Here is an 18,690-nt window from a genome sequence, read left to right on the forward strand (position 1 = left end):
TATCTGAAATCAAAGAGTGTTACTAACTTCTTTATCAGACTTCTGTGTTCATGCATGTAGGCATGTATGTACTTCAGAACAGTGTTTAGTAGCTGTTTCCTCTACTAGTCAGATGTTTTTGCTCCATATTTACCATTACTATCCATTATCATATTCAGGAACCTTTGCATAACCTTTTTCAAAAATGTTAGCATGGCTAGAAAGGCCACAGAGAACCCCATTGCTTTGAACGGCTGTGTCTCTCTAAAGGCACACTTACATGCAGGGTGAGAAGGTGGAGTATGTGTTAGCCCCCAGCAAGGCTAAAGAGGTTCCAAACTGTCAGCATTCTCTTGTGAAACTGACAGTAACTGCCAAGATGTACAGTTAAATGCAGAAATCCAGAAGTTGCTGTTAGTGATTCCCTGTCCCTCCACAGGGTGTTGACGTCCTCGCAGGTGGAAGACAATTAGAAACCACTTGGACTCCCACTTTTTAGTGACTTGCACCTCCTATTAGTCTCACTGTATAAACTCTTGAAAAAGTTACACCACGTTAAATGAGGTGTAACTTGCTTTTTAACGGCATACTAAATAATCTCTCAGGCCCTGAAAATCTAATTTTATATTCTCTGTTCCGTGATAAAAATTCAAAAGCTTTTTAAAGTAATAAAAATTATTTTAATAAAAGTTTGTTTGACATTTCACTTTCTACCTTAATCCTGTATTTCCCAATAATTATTTCACTTCCTTGAAAAATGATAATGAAGTTTGCCGTGAGAATTCTTCAGTAAGATTGGCAGCTTGGCCTAGATGATATAACTTGCCAGAGATCTCCTATAACTGGTGCCAGAATAAAATTAACATCAGTAAAGATGAAATCTATGCCACAGAGACCACGAGATCTTTATGAGGAGCTTTCTTCGAGGCCACAGCAAGCACTGTCACTTCATCGCTGACTTCAAAATCCAGGCCTATAAAACCAGGCAGATGTGAACTGAACCAATTCCTGAGAGTAAATACCAGGAATAGAACCCACTGTCATATGGTTGTGAGATCAGTCTTAGCACAGAGCTCCGAAGAAGAGTCATACAGACTCAAAACGTTAACTCTGTTTCTCTCTCCACAGATGCAGCCAAACCTGTTGAGTTTTTCCAGTATTTTCTGTTTTAATTCTAGATTTCCAGCATCTGCAGTATTTTACATTTATTTTAGAGAACAGGCTTTTTAGACCTGGTTTTGTACAATGAGAAAGCGCTAATTAATCATCTCATTGTAATGGAGCCTTTAGGGAAGAGTGAAGTTTGCAATTAAGTCATTAAGTTTGAAAGTGACGTAGTTCAATCCGAAACTAGGGTCTTAAATCTAAACAAAGGAAACTATGGAGCCACAAGGGGGAAGTTAGCTGTGGTAGATTGGGAACTACATTTAAAGATATGATGGTAGACAATGGCTAGCATTTAAAGAATTAGTACATGGTTTACAACAAATATACATTCATTTGAGGCACAAAAACCAAACGAGAAAAGTGATCCAACCATGGCTAAAAAGAGAAATTAAAGATTGTATTAGATCAAAGGAAGAGGGTTATAAAGCTGCCAAAAAATCATGCTGACAATCAGCTTCTTTTGGGGATTGGGTCCGTTATCATTTGATGACAAAAAGCATTGTAGAGCAGACCATTTTCCCCTCTGAACCTTGGAATGTTTTACGATGTTAAAGGTGCGATAGAAATGCATCACCTCCTGCCCATGTAAACTGCAGGTAGAATTTGTCATGAGAGCAGAAGTTCCCACGTACAGTATAAAGTGTCCAGAATTTGGGTGCAGGTGCAGGCATGGAGGTCAATGAAGGGGAGAGAAAAGATGCATGATGCTTTGTGGAGAAGAGAGGACTTTTGGAACTGGTGCTTTATTCAGAGAAAAGAGAGTACCAATATTAACAGCACTGAGTGCTTGCAATGACTGAGGGGGAGAAAAGAAAGAATGTCAGTATGAATTTAGGCAAGTGGTATTTCAGCTTGAACTGAGCGGGAGTGCCACTTTGAATTGTGGGGCTGTAGGGTTGGCGGGGAAGAGTGATGGCTGAATGGGCTTGGGGTGAAAGAATAACACCAGTCAGTGTTCCCTCTAAGCTGCTCAGCAACTTAAGATTCCTACGCTGGCCGCACACAAGTCAGTCCCTTTAAGGTGCTGTGCATATGCAGCTGCTTAAAAAAAATTAAAGGAGGTGCACACTTAAATTGCCTGTGCACTTCGAAAAGAATTATGGGATACGTAGGAAACAATTTGACCTGAATTGGAGTAGCAGAAGAGTGCCAGATTCAATAGAGTGTTGGGGTTTGTTGGGGGATGGGAAGATGAGAAATAGATTGAACAAGGAGTAGGAGAAGTTTGCAGGTTGAGTTGAACAGAATGAGAACAGTGTCAAGTTGAATTGAGGTAGCGATGCAAAAGAGCACTATTATGAATTGGGAATGTAAGAGGAGTAGAGTGTGGGCTGAAATTTATGCAGGAGGCAGAAGTCCCGCTTCTGCAGCAAAGTGGGAAGCGAGCCCATTTCGGCCAGTGGTGGGACCCAGGGACACATGTTACCATCAGCAGCTAATTAAGTGGCTGCCATCTCAATTAAGGATGGTGGCCACTTATAAAAAATGCCAGCCCATTAAGACATCCAACAGCCTCAGCAGCGCCAATGCTTGTGATGGCCATCACTTAGGCAGCAGCTGTGGAGAGAGGACATTTCAATGGCCGGGAACCCTCAAAGAGTGGTAAGTGGAGTTGAGCAACACTGAAGCCAGACAGGCCTGAAACTGCTGGGAGGATGCCAGGTTCCTCTGGATGGCCTTCCCACATGCCGGCTGCCCGCCACCTCCCCCCCACCCCCCCACCACCCCGTGTGAGTAAAATACCCAAGGAGGCAGAAAGTGGCCCTCAAGTGGGCTCCTGGCAGCGAGTGATCTTCCACCTTTCTCACCACTGGCAAAATGGCATGATGGCTAGAAGATCCTTCTTGCACCATTTTGGCAGGCTCCCCACGTCCCAGCCTATCACCAAAGGGGTGGTAAAATTCTGGCCCATGTTTTTGAAAGTGAACAGAGTTGAGTAGGTAATAGTGTCTTCATGATGTGGGTGTGTGACTCCTGAGTTAATTTCTGGGGAAGAGATCGCCTTAACCAGACCGTTCACAGCCTTGCCATCCTATTTGACCCTGAGCTTAGCTTCTGACCCCATAGCCACTAAAATCACCTGCTTCCAGCTCCGTGACATTGCCAGTCACTGTCTCTGCTTCAGCTCATCTGCTGTTGAAACCCTCACCCATGCCTTTGTTACTTCTAGTGTTACAATTATGAGGTTTGTAAGATTAGGTATTTACTAGGTTTTGGGACTAGGTATTTAATTTAGGCTAAAATGAAGGTGGCCATGTGACCTGTTCTGAAGTCTGCCTAACAACAGGTTTTGGTGAGGGGGCTTTTAAAGATTAAAGTAAGGCCAAGATAGTTGTTTTGGAAAGACAGTATAAGGTGTTCACTCTTGGAGGCAGCAGCAATTATGTTTACAGTGGTTAGACTGGTAGTCTCCAAAGTCCCAGGAAGGTGTTGAGAATGTCAGGGTGTAAGCAATTATGTTTTAAAGTGCTCATATAATTCCAAGGTAGAATAAAATTAGGGTCTAAAGAATAGCTAATCAGCATTTCTGCCTGGGTGTGATTCATGTTGCCATTGAGATGGATATTGAGAAGGGAAAGGTTTCTAAGCTATTCCCAAAACTCAGACATTGGCAGTCTACCAGAATCTGGGGGAGAGAGAGCAACTAAAGACCAAAAGTCTCTGTGGTTCACTGCATGCGAATGCAGGTGAGAGCTCGCATGCTGATTGGAAAGGCCAAATTTGTGAGGAGTTAAAACGAGCTGGAAAATGCGCCCAACTTACCCTGGAGAAAGAACCTCCAGTGGAAAAAAGGCCCATTGTGAGAGACAGTTTTGAGATTACAAATTATCAGGTTGAGAATGGAAAAGAGCAGAAGCAAACCTTCAGGAGCTAAGAATCACCTTGGACTGGTTCTGTAAGAATTGAATGTCAATGGGGAATGTAAGGTGTCCTTGAAGTGTTTTTTTTTTGGTTGCACTAAAAGTAGAAAGGGGAAAGTTCTGTTCTGGGGTTTACAGAAGAACATAAGAAATAGGAGAGGGAATAGGCCATCGGCCCCTCAAGCCTGCCCCGCCATTCAATAAGATGATGGCTGATCCGCCCCTGGACTCAACTCCTTTTTTGTGCCAGCTCCTCATAGCTCTCAACTCCCCGATATTTCAAAAATCTATCTACCTCTTCTTTAAATACTTTCTGAGATGTAGCCTCCATAACGCTCTGGGATAGAGAATTCCAGACATTCACTACTCTCCAAGAGAAGAAACTCCTTCACATCTCAGTTTTAAATGAGTGTCCCCTTATTCTGTAACTATGACCTCTAGTTCGAGATTCCCCCACTAGTGGAAACATCTTCTCAACATCTACCCTATCAAGCCGCCTTAGAATCTTGTACGTTTCAATAAGATCACCCCTTGTTCTTCTAAACTCTAATGAATAAAGGCCTAAACTGTTGAGTTGTCCTTGATAAGTCAACCCTTTTATCCCAGGAATCAGCCTAGTGAATCCCTTTTGAACTCCCTCCAATGCCAGTATATCCTTTCTTAAATACGGGGACCAAAACTGTACACAGGTACTCCAGGAGCGGCCTCACCACCACCCTGAACAGTTGTAACAAGACTTCCCTATTTTTAAACTCCAACCTCCTAGCAATACAGGCCAAAATTCCATTTACCTTTTTAATTACTTGCTGCACCTGTATGCTAACTTTTTGTGTGTCATGCACAAGGACACCCAGATCCATCTGTGCTGCATTTCTTTGCAGTCTCCATTTAAATAATAGTCTGCCTTTTGATTCTTCCTGCCAAAGTGCATGACCTCACACTTTCCTGCATTAAACTCCATCTGCCAAGTTTTTGCCCACTCACTCAATCTGTCTATATCCCCTTGCAGATTCCTTATGTTCACAACATGCCCTACCATCTATTTTTGTATTGTCAGCAAATTTGGATACATTACACTCTGCCCCCTCCTCCAAGTCATTAATATAGATAGTAAATAATTGAGGCCCGCGGACTGATTCTTGTGGCACCCCACTAGTTACATCTTTCTAACCTGAAAAAGACCCATTAATTCCGACTCTTTGTCTTCTGTGTGTTAACCAATCCTCAATCCATGCTAATACGTTATCCCCAATACCATGAGCTCCTATTTTGCACAATAACCTTTTATGTGACACTTTATCGAATGCCTTCTGGAAATCCAAATACACTACATCTACTGGTTCCCTTTTATCAACTCTGCTTGTTATATCCTCAAAGTACTCTAGAAAATTTGTCAAACATGATTTCCCTTTCACAAAACCATGTTGACTCTGTTTGATTGCATTAAGCTTTTCTAAATGTCCTGCCATTTCTTCCTCAATAATGGACTCTAGCATTTTCCCAACAACAGATGTTAGGCTGACTGGCCTATAGTTTCCTGCTTTTTGTCTCCCTCCCTTCTTGAACAGGGGTTTTCCAATCTGCTGGGACCCTCCCAGAATCTATTGAGTGCTGGAATATTTGGACCAATGCCTCCACTGTCTCTGTAGCCACTTCCTTTAAAACCATTTCCTTTAAAATCCTTGATGCAGGCCATCAGGTCCTGGTGATTTATTTGCCTTTAGTCCCATTAGTTTGTCAAATACTTTGTCCCTCGTGATAGAGACTGTTACAAGATCTTTCCTCCCATTAGCTCCTTGCTTATCTGATATCTTTGGGATGTTTATAGTGTCCTCCACTGTGAAGACCGATGCAAAATATTGGTTTAAATTATCTGCCATTTCCCTGTTCCCTGTTATCAATTCTCCAGTCGCATCCTTCATGGGTCCCGCGCTCACTTTAGCCACTCTCTTTCTTTATATATACCTGTAGAAGCCCTTGCTGTTTGTTTTTATATTTCTTGCCAATTTACTCTCATAATCAATTTTCTCCCTCTTTATTAGCTTTTTCGTCATCCGCTGCTGGTTCCTAAAAAATTCCCAATCCTTTGGCCCACCACTAGTCTTTTCCACTTTGTATGCCTTAGTTTTTAATTGAATACTCACCTTGACTGCCTTTGTTAACCACGGGAGGTTCATCCTTCTCATCGAGTCCTTCTTTTTGACTGGGATAAATTTTTGCTAAGCTTTACAAAATATCTGCTTAAATGTCTGCCACTGCTCATCCGCTGCTCTTCCCCATAGTCCATTTTCCCAGCCCGCTTTAGACAACTCTTTCTTCATATTTCTGTAATTGCCCTTACTTAAGTTGAGGACACTGGTTTGAGACCTGAGTTGCTCGCCCTCAAACTGAATACACATTACTAGATCTAAAATAGCCTGTTCTCAGGTAGGTTCTGCAATGTATTGCTCTAAGAAACAATCCCTGATGCACTGTTCAAATTTGTCTTCCATGTTAGCCCTGCCAATCTGATTTGTCCAGTCAAAACGTAGATTAAAACCACCCATGACAATTGTAGCGTCTTTCTTACACACCTCCATAATTTCCTGATTTATACTTTGTCCTACAGTGAGGCGACTCTTCGGGGGCCTATGGACGACTCTCACCCATGACTTCTTTCCCTTTCTATTCCTTTTTTCCACCCACATCACGATCTATTGCACCTATATCACTCCTCACCGCCACACCCTTACCTTCCTTTCTTAACAAAGCTACCCCACCTCCTTTTCCTTATTGCCCTTTTCTGGAATGTCAAATACCCTTGAATATTGAGTTCCCAGTCCTGGTCATCCTGCAATCACGTCTATGTAATAGCTATCAAGTCATATTCCTTTATTCCTATTTGTGCCGTCAACTCATCTATCTTGTTACAAATGTTGCGTGCATTCAGATAAAAAACCTTAAGCTTTGTCCTTTACCATTATTACTCATTCTGGTCCTGATTTCTGCTGCACTCTTCTGCTTATATTTTCTGCCCCTTCCTGCCACTCTTTGATTATCGTTCACCTTTTCACTAAGCTACACCTCTGCTCTCTCATTTCTTTTTGATTTTTTTAAGCTTCCCTTCAATTGAACCCCACCCGCACCACTATTAGTTTAAAGTCCCATCTACAACCCTAGTTATACGATTCGCCAGGACACTGGTCCCAGCATGGTTCAAATGAAGCCCGTCCCAATCGAACAGCTCCCTCCTTCCCCATTACTGGTGCCAGTGCCCCATGAATCGGAACCCATTTCTCCCATACCAATCTTTGAGCCACGCATTTACCTTTCTAATCTTATTTACCCTACGCTAATTTGCACGTGGCTTAGGTAGTAATTCGGAGATTATTACCTTTGTGGCTCTGCTTTTACTTTAGCCCTGAGCTGCTCGTAGTCCCTCATCAGAACCTCTTTCCTAGCCCTGCCTATGTCGTTGGTACCTACGTGGACCACGACAACTGGATCCTTCCTCCAAGCTCCTCTCCAGCCCAGAAGAAATGTCCTTACCCTTGACACCAGGTAGGCAACACAGCCTTCGGGACTCATTGGCTTTCCTGCAGAGAACAGTATCTGCTCCCCTATTACTACTTCATTTCTCTTTTCTCCCCCGACTTGAATGGCGCTCTGTACCACGGTGCTGTGGCCAGTTCGCTCATCCTGCCTGCCATCTGTGCCCTCGTCCACACTGGGAACAAGAACCTCATACCTATTGGAGAAGGGCACTGGCTGAGGCTCCTCCAAAGCTAAGTTCTGGATCCCCATACTTGCCTCACTTGCAGCCACATCCTCCTGTCCCCTGACCATGGTCCAAATTTGATGTAATTAATCTAAGGGGTGTGATTGCCTCCTGAAACACAGTGTCCAGGTAACTCTCCCCCTCCCTGAGGTGTCGCAGTGTCCGAGCTTAGACTCCAGTTCATCAACTCTGAGCCGAAGTTCCTCGAGCAACCAACATTTGCTGCAGATGTCACCGTGGATCGCACAGGCGTCCACCAGCTCCCACATACTACAGCACAACACATCATCTGCCCAGCCATCTCTATTCTATTTAATTAAGGTGTTAAGTATTTCAAACGTGAATTTCTTAACTGTACACTTCAGTTGTAATGTTTCCTGATTTAGACCAGTTGGCCAATCAAAATATACACGGAAGAGTTATCCACCTACCTGTTTTCCTGTGAAGTCACATTTTGGCTCCAACAGGTAGAAACAGGTTGAATGGGCTCTCTGCCACCGGTTTTTACCTCGCTCAGCCGCTACCCTTCTCACACAGGTCCGCTCTCCTCTCGCTCTTTTATCCTATGTCTCTGCCGCTCCCCTCATGCTCTTTTATCCTGTGTCTCCGCCGCTCTCCTTGCACTCTTTTATCCTGTGTCTTCGCTGCTCTCCTCACACTCTTTTATCCTGTGTCTCTGCCGCTCTCCTCTGCCTTTTTATCCTGTGTCTCTGCCGCAATCCTCGCGCTCTTTTATCCTGTGTCTCCGCTGCTCTCCTCGCACTCTTTTATCCTGTGTCTCCGCCGCTCCCCTCACTCTCTTTTATCCTGTATCGCCTCTCTCCTCACGCTCTTTTGTCCTGTGTCTCCACGCTCCTCGCATTATTTTATCCTGTCTCCGCCGTTCTCCTCGCACTCATTTATCCTGTTTGAAGTATAAGTTGCCTGCAAAGATAGTGTTCAGTCATGAGTGTTTTTAATCTTTTAATAAACATCTAAAACACGAATTCCTGTGTTACCCTTTCTGCTATTAACTGGAAATTCAAATTTCTTTTTAAAAGTCATCGGTCGCTACAGAGATCGTAACACTAGACTTGACTGTTCTAATACTTTCCTGCCTAGCCTCTTCACAAACTTGAGCTAATCCAAAACTCTATTGCCCATATCCTAACTTGCACTAAGATCCATTCACCCATTACCCCATTGCATGCTGACCTACATTGGTTTCCGATTTGACAATGCCTCAATTTTAAAATCCTCATCCTTGTTCAAATTCCTCTATGGCTTTGGCCATTCCCTATCTCTGTAATCTTTTCCAGCTCCACGACCTTCTAAAATCTCTATGCATCTCCAATTCTGGCCTCGTGCACATCCCTGATTTTAATTACACCCCATTGGTGACCATGCCTTTGGCTGCTGTGGCCCTAAACTCTGGAATACCCTCCCTACGGCTCCCTGCCCCTCCCCTCACCTTCCTCCGTTAAAACCTAACACTTTGACACAGCTTCTGCTCACCTGCCCTCATGGGCAGGATTTTCCCATCGTCAAGCGGGTGCGGGGCCTGCTTGCCAACGCATAAAATGATGCGCGGTGACGTCGGGCGGAACTCCCAAAGTCACCGCGCCCTATGTAAATCTTTAGGTAGGCGGAGGCTCAGCAAAATCAGCTGTGCATCCTCTAACCTGTCAATGGCCAATTGAGGCCATTGACAGAGTCATTAAACTAATTAACGGACCTGCCCGTCCAACCTTAAGGTTGGCGGGCAGGCCAGAAGCCCTGGCGGGCTTCAGAAAAAGCATGAAACCTCATCTACGGGCAGGATGAGGATTCATGTAGGTTTTGAAAAATTTAATTAAAATTTTTTAAAAAGTTATGGACATGCCCCAACTTGTGATAGTGTCACATGAGGGGACAGGTCAGGGAATTTTTTCTTTTCTATTTTTAATAATTTGTATATTAGAGCCGATCTCCCTGAGGCAGCACTTAGCCTCAGGGAGATGAGTGCGCTCTTTCGTGCACATGCACGAAAGAGCGCACAAATGGGTTTAGGGATTCCCCCCCACCCGCACAGGGAGCGCATAGCACTTCCGTGTGGACATCATGCTGGGCGGGCCTTAATTGGCCCGCCCATGTAAAATGGCGGCGTGCCCCCAATTGGGGGCGCGTCTCCGCGCGCCCGCGCTTCAACTTCCCCCCCCAATGGGGGGGAAATCCTGTCCCATATCTTGGTTAAAGACTCAAATGTCAAATCTTGTTTTGATAACGCCCCTGTGAAACACCTTGGGATGTTTCATTAAAATAAGTGTAAGGTGTTGGTTGGTCTCTTGAAAATAAAAATGTTGCAAGTCACTGCATTTTGAAGTACAAAATACTTAAAGTTAACCTGAATCCATAATTTTAAAAATAAAAATTCAATATTTTCTATTTTCAGTATTTGGATTTCCTGCTTTGGGCTTCTAAATAATTCCGTTTTCTTCCACCCCTAAATATGGTGAAGGAATGGTGTGTACACTTACGGTTTAAGTTACAAAACCAGTGTCTTTTATTCATATGCATAGGCTTAGTTTATAGGGGGCTTTGTCACCTTTTTTATTTTAAAACTTTTAACTTTACTAGCTTTCCGTTTTAGCATGCAAACATAACACAAATGGTGTGATCTCTTGGAATGCAATAGTGAGCATTCACCTTGTTGGATTAAGTCATCACTTAACATACACTAATCACTTGTGTTATTTGTGCAGTATTTAAAATGTTTCAGTAATACTTGCAACCTCTCTTTTTGTTGTACTGTAGCTGCTTGAATCCATGAGGAAAACATTGGAAAATCAATGGAATTCTGCAGTCACTGAAGAGTTTCTGACCCAGATTGAAGATTTGTTCCTTGCAGGTTATAACATTGAAGATAGGAACAGTAAATTTGAAACTATTTCTCAGCTTCCAGTAGAACCAGGCAATTAATTTGTTGTAAATGTATTTCCAAGATCTGCGTCTGATGTTCCACTTTCAAAAAAATGAACTTTGCACAGAAAGACCTAATGATATTGTCAGAAGAATCACCAGAACTTATACAGTAGAGAAGCCAGAGGAATTTTCAATACAATTTGGCTAGTTTTTGAAGGAAATTGAATATAAGGAAGCCTGGGTTGGTTCAAAGGAAAGCCTAGGGGATTATTTTCTTCCCAAGTACTCCCCTTTTTATAGAATAAAATAATGATCCTTACTGGCAACTTCTTTGACTTTTAATTAAAAAGTGAGCAATTTTCTTGCCATCATGGAGCCAGTTGAGTGGGGTCATTTCCGTGCAGTCAGTTATGGGGATCATTGAGGAGTAGCTCAATAGAAAACAGCAGATGCTATGATTTCAGACTGGTTTGAGTGCCTCTCTGAAATTGCTTAACCTTGGGATGTCAGCAGGGAGATCTACATCCAAACCTGTAGTGTAACTTCTCGGGGTTAAACAACTTTCAATTTATTGAGCCCACTGCTCTTAGATGTTCCCAGTTATTAACTGTAGCATCATAGCAGGGAGGAAATTCCACAACTAGGGTCTCTATAGCTTCAAGGAGATTATTGTTTTTTTAAAAACAAAGTTGGATTAATTCATGGTAAAACCATTATTTCTGCTTTGAAAAAGATATTTTAAACAAAGATTACTTCTATGAGTCTTTCCTTCCCTTTAGTTAGTGCAGCTGAAATACATTACAAAACAAACGTTTGTAAGACAATGTTGCTTTAAGAATTGTCCTGTTGTACTCTAAATAATTACATTGCTTCTTTCAATGCAGGACAGAGGGTACTGTTTTGAGACAATGTGTGGCATTTGGATTTATGATCCTTAGGCTTCAGCTTTATTGTAGCATGTGGATTCTGTTATTGAAATCGGGAGTGTTAGCAGAGAAACAGATTTCATTTCTACTCCAAATGCAGTGAAGGGGCAGCTATCTGCTTAATCCAGATTAACCACCATCCTTCACAAAAACAAATACAAGCAGTCAAAATGTCCCTTTACTTTTTCCTTCCTTCTCCTATATCTCTGCTTGGGAAGGAAGGAATAATAACATTTGAGATAATGTTATAAGAAAAATAAGTGTCCTAGATATGTGAAAACGTTGAAATAATAGATTTTACAGAGAGTATATACAGTGTTTGATACTAAAGCCATGTGGTTGATAGATTAAGGTGGTACCTCACAAGTTATGGATTAATCCTGGAATTAAAACAATTTATTGCATGATGAAAAAAAAACATTTTTCACCATGTAAAGCATCCAGTGCAGTCAATAATATTGTGGTAGAATTACTCTGTGAGTGAGACCGTTTCCTGAAATCTCAGGATGGTTTTTAGATTCTAAACTTCTGCCATAGTTGTTCAAATATCTGCATTTAAAAAAAAACCTTTGGGGTTCTTGCTCTACTGGACAGTGAAATTATTATTTATTATTGGAAAGTAAACACACTGGCTACATAAATTCTTGGTAAACCTACAGAATGTCACCCTTATTAATCAAGCTGCCTGATGGCAGTGGCTGTTTGTGCAGTCCAGTTATTAACACAGGCATCCACTGCCTTCCCACAACCAGCCTTACTGAAAATGGAACATGATATAATTGTAAAACAAGTGACTTAAAGACTGTAGTTTTGGGGTCTGGAGTTTAATCATTTCTTTTTTTATGGAATCTCTTTGGATTCCAGGTGCTGACCAACAGTTTTAATTTGCATCCCAGCACTGGATCTTGGCGTCAGTATTTAGGAGAAGGTAGATTTATTTCAACGGTAGTCTAATTAAGATAAATTCTTCAAATACATCATCTGTGTGGTTCTATTCTGGCAGGAGAATCACGGTGATGATCTCCACATGGCTGCTTTTGAACTGTAAGAGTTTGGAATATTGCTGTAAAAAAGAATGTGATTGCATATTATAAAAATAGCATTTCAGGAGGTAGTATGTACCCTTTGTGCCAATCTTAGCAAAATCTCATTTATGTACTGGCAACTATTGAAATGTTACCTAATTGGTTTTCTCTGGGTCTTTTTGTAAAATTAAATTCTGAAATCCAAAGAAATACTAAATGTGAAAAAGAGAAAACCACAACTCTTCTTATTCATAAGGTGACTTTGATTTGGACCTCAGGAGTGTCTTCTATCTCTTGATTCCAAAACATATCAGCATATTATACTAGCAAAAGAGATCCGTATTACTTTCAAAGTAAGACTTTCTAAGAGGTTAAGTTCAACAAAAAAATTGCACTGACAGATGTTTCCATGCTCCAGGCATGCCATGACCCCATACTATGACCTCAGACCTTTTCTTCATTGAGGAGGTCAGCATGCCTCTTCATATTGGGTGTACTGGCCTCTCAAGATATGCTGATCTTTGAGTGTGCCAGGTCACAAGAATTTCCAACATTAGTAGTCCTTGGTTCTGTCCTCTCCACATCACCAGCCTTGTTAATAGAGGGCAGAAGCTGCATTTTTTACAAAGCCTAACAGATATGCCCAGCAATGGTTGGGAACCAGCCATTCTGGGTCTGCGTTATTTTCCAGCCCTTGTGCCAGACTTACCGTGGGAATGTGCCAGAAGGCCGTTGGAATTTCAGCCCGTACATGTATAACTGCTTAATGGTCATTTGCAGCTAGCTGGTGGAGTTAGACTGTTTGAAGCAATCAAAGGAATAAATTTAAGATAATAAAACTTTAGCATAATATTTTAAAGTATATAAATGTGTATAAACTTCGTGATTTAAAAGTGACTTATTTATATTCCCTATTCCTGATGTGATTTAAGTAGTGCTATTTAAACAGCATGGCAAATATAGAACTGAATTCTTTCACTTCAAATGCATTCTGTAAGAAACATGTTAAATATTTGTAGCAGTTATTTTGATTTTTTAATGAAATATAAAATAATTTCATTTACATATGCATTTGATTTACAGTGACTTATAGCTAACAATGGCAGACTCCATTTATTCCACTTGATGAAACAATCAATAAAACAAAAGCTTCCATATATTGATTGATAGGTTGTTTTGCATGAAGTAGTTTGTGGCACAATCTCACAGTTCAAAAATGAAAGAAGAAAGTCAAGCTCCACTCTTGCAATTCATAACATTAGAAACATGACTGTATTATAGCCTTATAACAAGCCGGAGTCCAGCTGTTAATCCATTTTTTCAGTATTCAAAAGTACAGAATTCAGACTAGCTGAACGCTGTAGATTCAAACTTAATTGAGGACAGCCGAGGTTGATCCAGAATACTGCCATGAGATGATTCAACAACCTTAAAAAGCTACTGCTGATTAATGGAAATTCACAGCTAGTTAATTAGACTCAGTGACAGCAATTTGCCAGCTCTCTAGAAATCTAGTGGCAGTAAGCACAATCTAGGAAAGATAGACCAGTCGCCTCATATTACAGAACATGACATTGCTGAAGAAAGAGACATGTTGCTGAAGCTTTTCATCTTGCACTAATCAGGACAAACAGAGGAATGCCAAATTTTAAATGATCACGCCAATTTATAACACAGGAGAAAAGGGGTGCTGATTGGTTGGCAAGTCCACTCTGATTGGCTGAGCTATGGCCATGGAGAGAGCAAAGAGGAACTAAAGGCTTCCCATGCTTCTGAGTAATTCAAAAAAGGTGCAAGGCTTGAATGTATTGCTTTTGTTTGCAGAAAATGGGTCCCTAGATATGTTGTTTCTAGTAAGCTTAAATAAGCCACATTTTGAACTCGACTGATTAGCTTAAATTGATTTTTAGTGTAGCTATTAGTGCACTCAGGATTGTTCAGCAAGTGCTGCCCAATCATGGATCACATCTAACAATAGATGTTCTGTTTTAGGCTTCGCAAGCTCATGTTGGTTGAGTACAGTCTGTACTCTGCCTGCTATGAATAGCCGTAGGAATAAGCAGTTTGATTCAATCAGCCAATCATTGGGACGTACAGCCTATGTACCTGACATTGCGCTGGCACTGAAATTTATACACAGTGTTGCTCAGTTATATGATAGGCAGTCTTTTTGGTCTGACAGCAGCATCATATTGATGGAAAATACCACTCACATCGCCACTGCATAGTAGCAGCGTTAAATGACTTGCTTAACCTGTTGTTCAAATTTTTGAGTTAGTTTGCCTTTCAAGGGTAATTTGAGGAGTACCAGGCACTTTTCAGGTCCAAAGCTGGCAGGCTTTGGCCCATCTGCAAGATTGTGCAATGCACACCTGATCAGGATTGCCATTGTCCTGCAAGCTAGCTTTGATGCACTCTATTTCTGCATCAAGCTTGCAAGGTGAGCAAATAGCTAGGGTCCTATATACAAGATTGTTATTAAGGCCCATCTTATAGCATATGGAACTATACGAATCCCAGTGCATATATTTACCAGTGATGGTAGGCTTGCGATAGACAGTAGTGGAGAAACCATTAGCGGATTTCTCGACTAGCACGTCAAAGAAAGGGAGCATGTTAGACTGCTCCAATTCACAAGGAATTGGTGTGCGGAATGTGTAAGGAAATTATGGTATGTAAGGAAATCCATAGAAGCAGCTGCAGATTCAAGGATCGTGAACGTATCATCTATGTATTTAAGATAATCAGTTGAGCTTATAACATGGCTCATTTACGTTTTCTGAAAAGAAACTCAGGGAGCTGTTCTCTGCAAACAAAAGAAATATTTTCAAATCTTGCGCCTTTTGTGAATTACCCGGAAGCTTGGGGAGCCTATAGTTCCCCATTGCTTTCTTCAAGTTAATACCTCAACCAATCAGAATCGACTTGCCAACCTAGCAGCACCCTTTTCTCCTGCGGTACAAATTGTTGTTTTTGTTTGAAATTTAGCATTCTTGCATTTGTCCTGATGAATGCAAGATGAAAAACTTTGGAATCATGTCACTCTTTTCAGCAATAAAGACAGAACAGTATCCCGAAGTTTATTTAGGAAAGGTACAAAGAGAATGGAAAAATGAACAAGGCACAAACCCACATTTCAAAAAACTTTTCCAAATTACAGTAAATGAACTACTTTCCCCAAAGTGCTTGGTCATAGCATGAGCCTACCCAGATTCAGATCCAAAAATCACAATCAAAGGAATCCTTGACTACTGTTTGATCTAAGCAGCAATTTATGAGAACCAGGCAGAAATGGTGTTGGTAGATCAAACAGCAGCTGAAATTCCAAGCATACGTTCTTGTACTTCATGCTGTACTGAATTATATGATACATTCTTGTTTAATTACATGTTCCATGAATATTGTCCTGAATACATTTATTTCTTGTCAACTTGTCAGTAGGTTTTTGGTTAGGAAGGTTACAGTGCAACGTTTAAGTAGGTTTTAGTTAATAAGTCGAGATATAATGAATATGTTGATAATACTGACTGCATGGTAATACACTGTAAATAATACTTTCCTGGAACAGTATCTACATTATTTTTCATTGGTTGAAGTTATTTGTATGTCTTTTTGTGAGCTTAACGAAAGTCAAAAGTATGTACAGTATATGTGATCACACTTGTTAATCCTGCTTTTTGACTTCAAAAAAGTAGCTTAATCTAGCTTGTTACGTCTTCATGTTGTAAGTAAATGTTTTGAGAGTTGCAGTTTTAAAATATAAGATTAATAAATGATCAGTTTTGTACAGTAATAATGTAGGTCCTCCAATGCGGTTCATATTTTTATCAAGCCACAATAACTGCCGATGGACAATGTTTATTGTCTGTATATATTGTCTTTTCTGTACTGTGGTGATCTGTAACTCAAAAAATAAGATGAGTGAATTAAAAAAAAGTTCAATCATTTTTATACTGTTGATATTAAGCTTTGTTTACAGAACTAATTATGGGATCTTACAAAAACATGATGGTTCAGAACATGCTGGAGCAGAACATCTTGCAGCATGCCCAGTGAATTAGACCTTTTCCCACACCCTTAAGCCCAAAAATGTTTTGATCTGTAGGTTGCTGGATGTGAGCTGATAACGCAATGACAGCTACAGGATACCAGAGATCTTGGTGAATGACAGAATCATTGATCTGTCTCCTCAACCAATGAGATATAACGAGTGAGAAACAAACAGAAGAAAGACTGACAAGGTTGGGGGGGGTGAATTAGAGTGGGTGAACTCAATGTTAAATCAGTTACAGGAGAAAGAGATGGAAAGAAAAATTCAATTGAGAAAAAAGAGATTGAAAAAAAATGAAAAGTAAGAAAAAAATATAAATATTGGCATTTTTAACATCTCCATCATTCTTTCTACCTGAAGGAATAAAACTGCACGCTGTAACTTCACTTTCTAGGTAAAAGAGGTTGATTGGCAGTCATTAACAATTGTTGCATCATTAAAAAGGTATTTGTGTTATTAATAACCAGCTAACATTCTGTGGTGAGTTTAAAGGAGAATTAATGTGCAAATGCAGCAACTTCAAAAATGTCACCAGGAGGTTAATTATGAGATATTGTTTCCACAAACGTAACAGCAGACTGGCACAAATCATCCAGCAACTTGTGGCTATTTGCAATTCTTAGGGCATCTCTTCCAAGTTTGCTGGACGATTTGAACTACTCCACTGTTAACTGTCTACGTTTTTCTCGGGTTAATTTTTCAGCAAATTCAGGACTGTTGTTTTAGTATTCTTTGAATTGCATTCCGTTTCATCTCTTCAGAATGTAACATTGTTCCACATGCCAAAGCTAAGGAAAAACTAAAGAACAAAAACGTTGGGCAGGATTTTGAGCCTCGCTGAAGCAGGTGGTAGTTAAAAATAGCCCTGCCAGTCAGTGTGCTTGTTCCTCAGCGCAGTCCCACCTCCAGTCCATTTTTGCAGAGGCAGGATAGGGGGCATGTAGGGCTGCCCACCTGCACATGGCAGGTAGCCAACACAGCTCATTAAGAGCCCATTGAGGTCATTTAAAGGAGGCCAACTTGGATCGTATCATGCTAAAATAAAAGCAAAATGCTGCGGATGCTTGAAATCTGACATAAAAACAGAAAGTGCTAGAAACACTCAGAAGGTCTGGCAACATCTATGGAGAGAGAACAGAGTTAATGTTTCAAGTCAAATGTGACTCTTCAAAAGAAGTCTTCTCCAGACTTGCTGAGTATTTTCAGCACTTTCTTTGTAACTTGCTTTGTCTTTTTGATTCAATATATTTTATCTGTAAATAAATCTGAGTATAGTGATGTATTAGCATGTCATTTTTTTCTAATTTCTGAAATGATGAGAGAACATATTGGACAGTTCACAAATTCCAGTCAGTGATTTTCTGCAATTTGGGGATAATTGTTAGATATGGGCTAAGATAACATAAATCAGTCAGACAATAAAGATGCAAGATTTAATTCGTAAGAGAATCAGGCTTAACTCTGTTGTGGTCAAAGCTCAAATTAACAGAGCTATTGAAATTAAGGCATGTTAGTCGGTTGTATTCATACAAAACACAAAGAAACTGTAGGTTTTAAAATCACTGTATTGATAATTTTAGCCAGAAAGTCGAAGTGAGTGCAAAATTTAAAAAGTTAAACAAGATTTTCAGTGGTCATGGAGAAAATCAGGACACAGCAATTCAGCCATTGCAATATGAGGGGAATGGAGGAATTTCATGACTGTGGAGTGGAATCATCAGCGATAAGGATGGAATAGCAGAGGCTCTGGCCATAATCTTCCAATTCTCTATAGATATGAGACTAATTCTAGAGGACTGGAAGATTCCAAATATTATAGTCCTGCTAAAAGAAAGGGAGAGGAATAAATAAAATCATCACAGGCCAGTCAGCTTAATGATGGTAGGGAAACTTAGAGACTATAATCTGGAACAAAATTAATTGGCACTTGGAAAAATATGAGTTAATATTGAAAGCCAGCACAAATCTGTTGAAGGGAAACTATGTTTGACCAACTTGATTATTTGGCGATTAAGTGAGCAAGGATTATTTGATGAAGTTTCAG

The 18,690-nt window shown here is 40.6% G+C and overlaps 1 protein-coding gene across 3 annotated transcripts in view; it reads left to right on the forward strand.

Annotated features, from left to right (window-relative positions):
• mysm1 (Myb-like, SWIRM and MPN domains 1) overlaps positions 1-10,963 on the forward strand; it is a 105,344-nt gene extending 94,381 nt beyond the window's left edge. Inside the window, exon 20 of one of the 3 annotated variants that reach the window (XM_078561216.1) lies at positions 10,537-10,963. In XM_078561216.1, the coding sequence (XP_078417342.1) occupies positions 10,537-10,701 (165 nt within the window). In that variant the 3' untranslated portion in view covers positions 10,702-10,963. Of the gene's footprint in view, positions 1-871; positions 994-8,231; positions 8,293-10,536 lie in introns of those variants that run through there. The other 2 variants (XM_078561218.1, XM_078561217.1) reach the window with 2 other exon arrangements.
• The last annotated feature ends 7,727 nt before the right edge of the window (positions 10,964-18,690 follow it).

This window comes from Cetorhinus maximus, chromosome 17 (assembly GCF_964194155.1).
Source record: "Cetorhinus maximus chromosome 17, sCetMax3.hap1.1, whole genome shotgun sequence".
In the NCBI taxonomy this organism is placed as follows: Eukaryota; Metazoa; Chordata; class Chondrichthyes; order Lamniformes; family Cetorhinidae; genus Cetorhinus; species Cetorhinus maximus.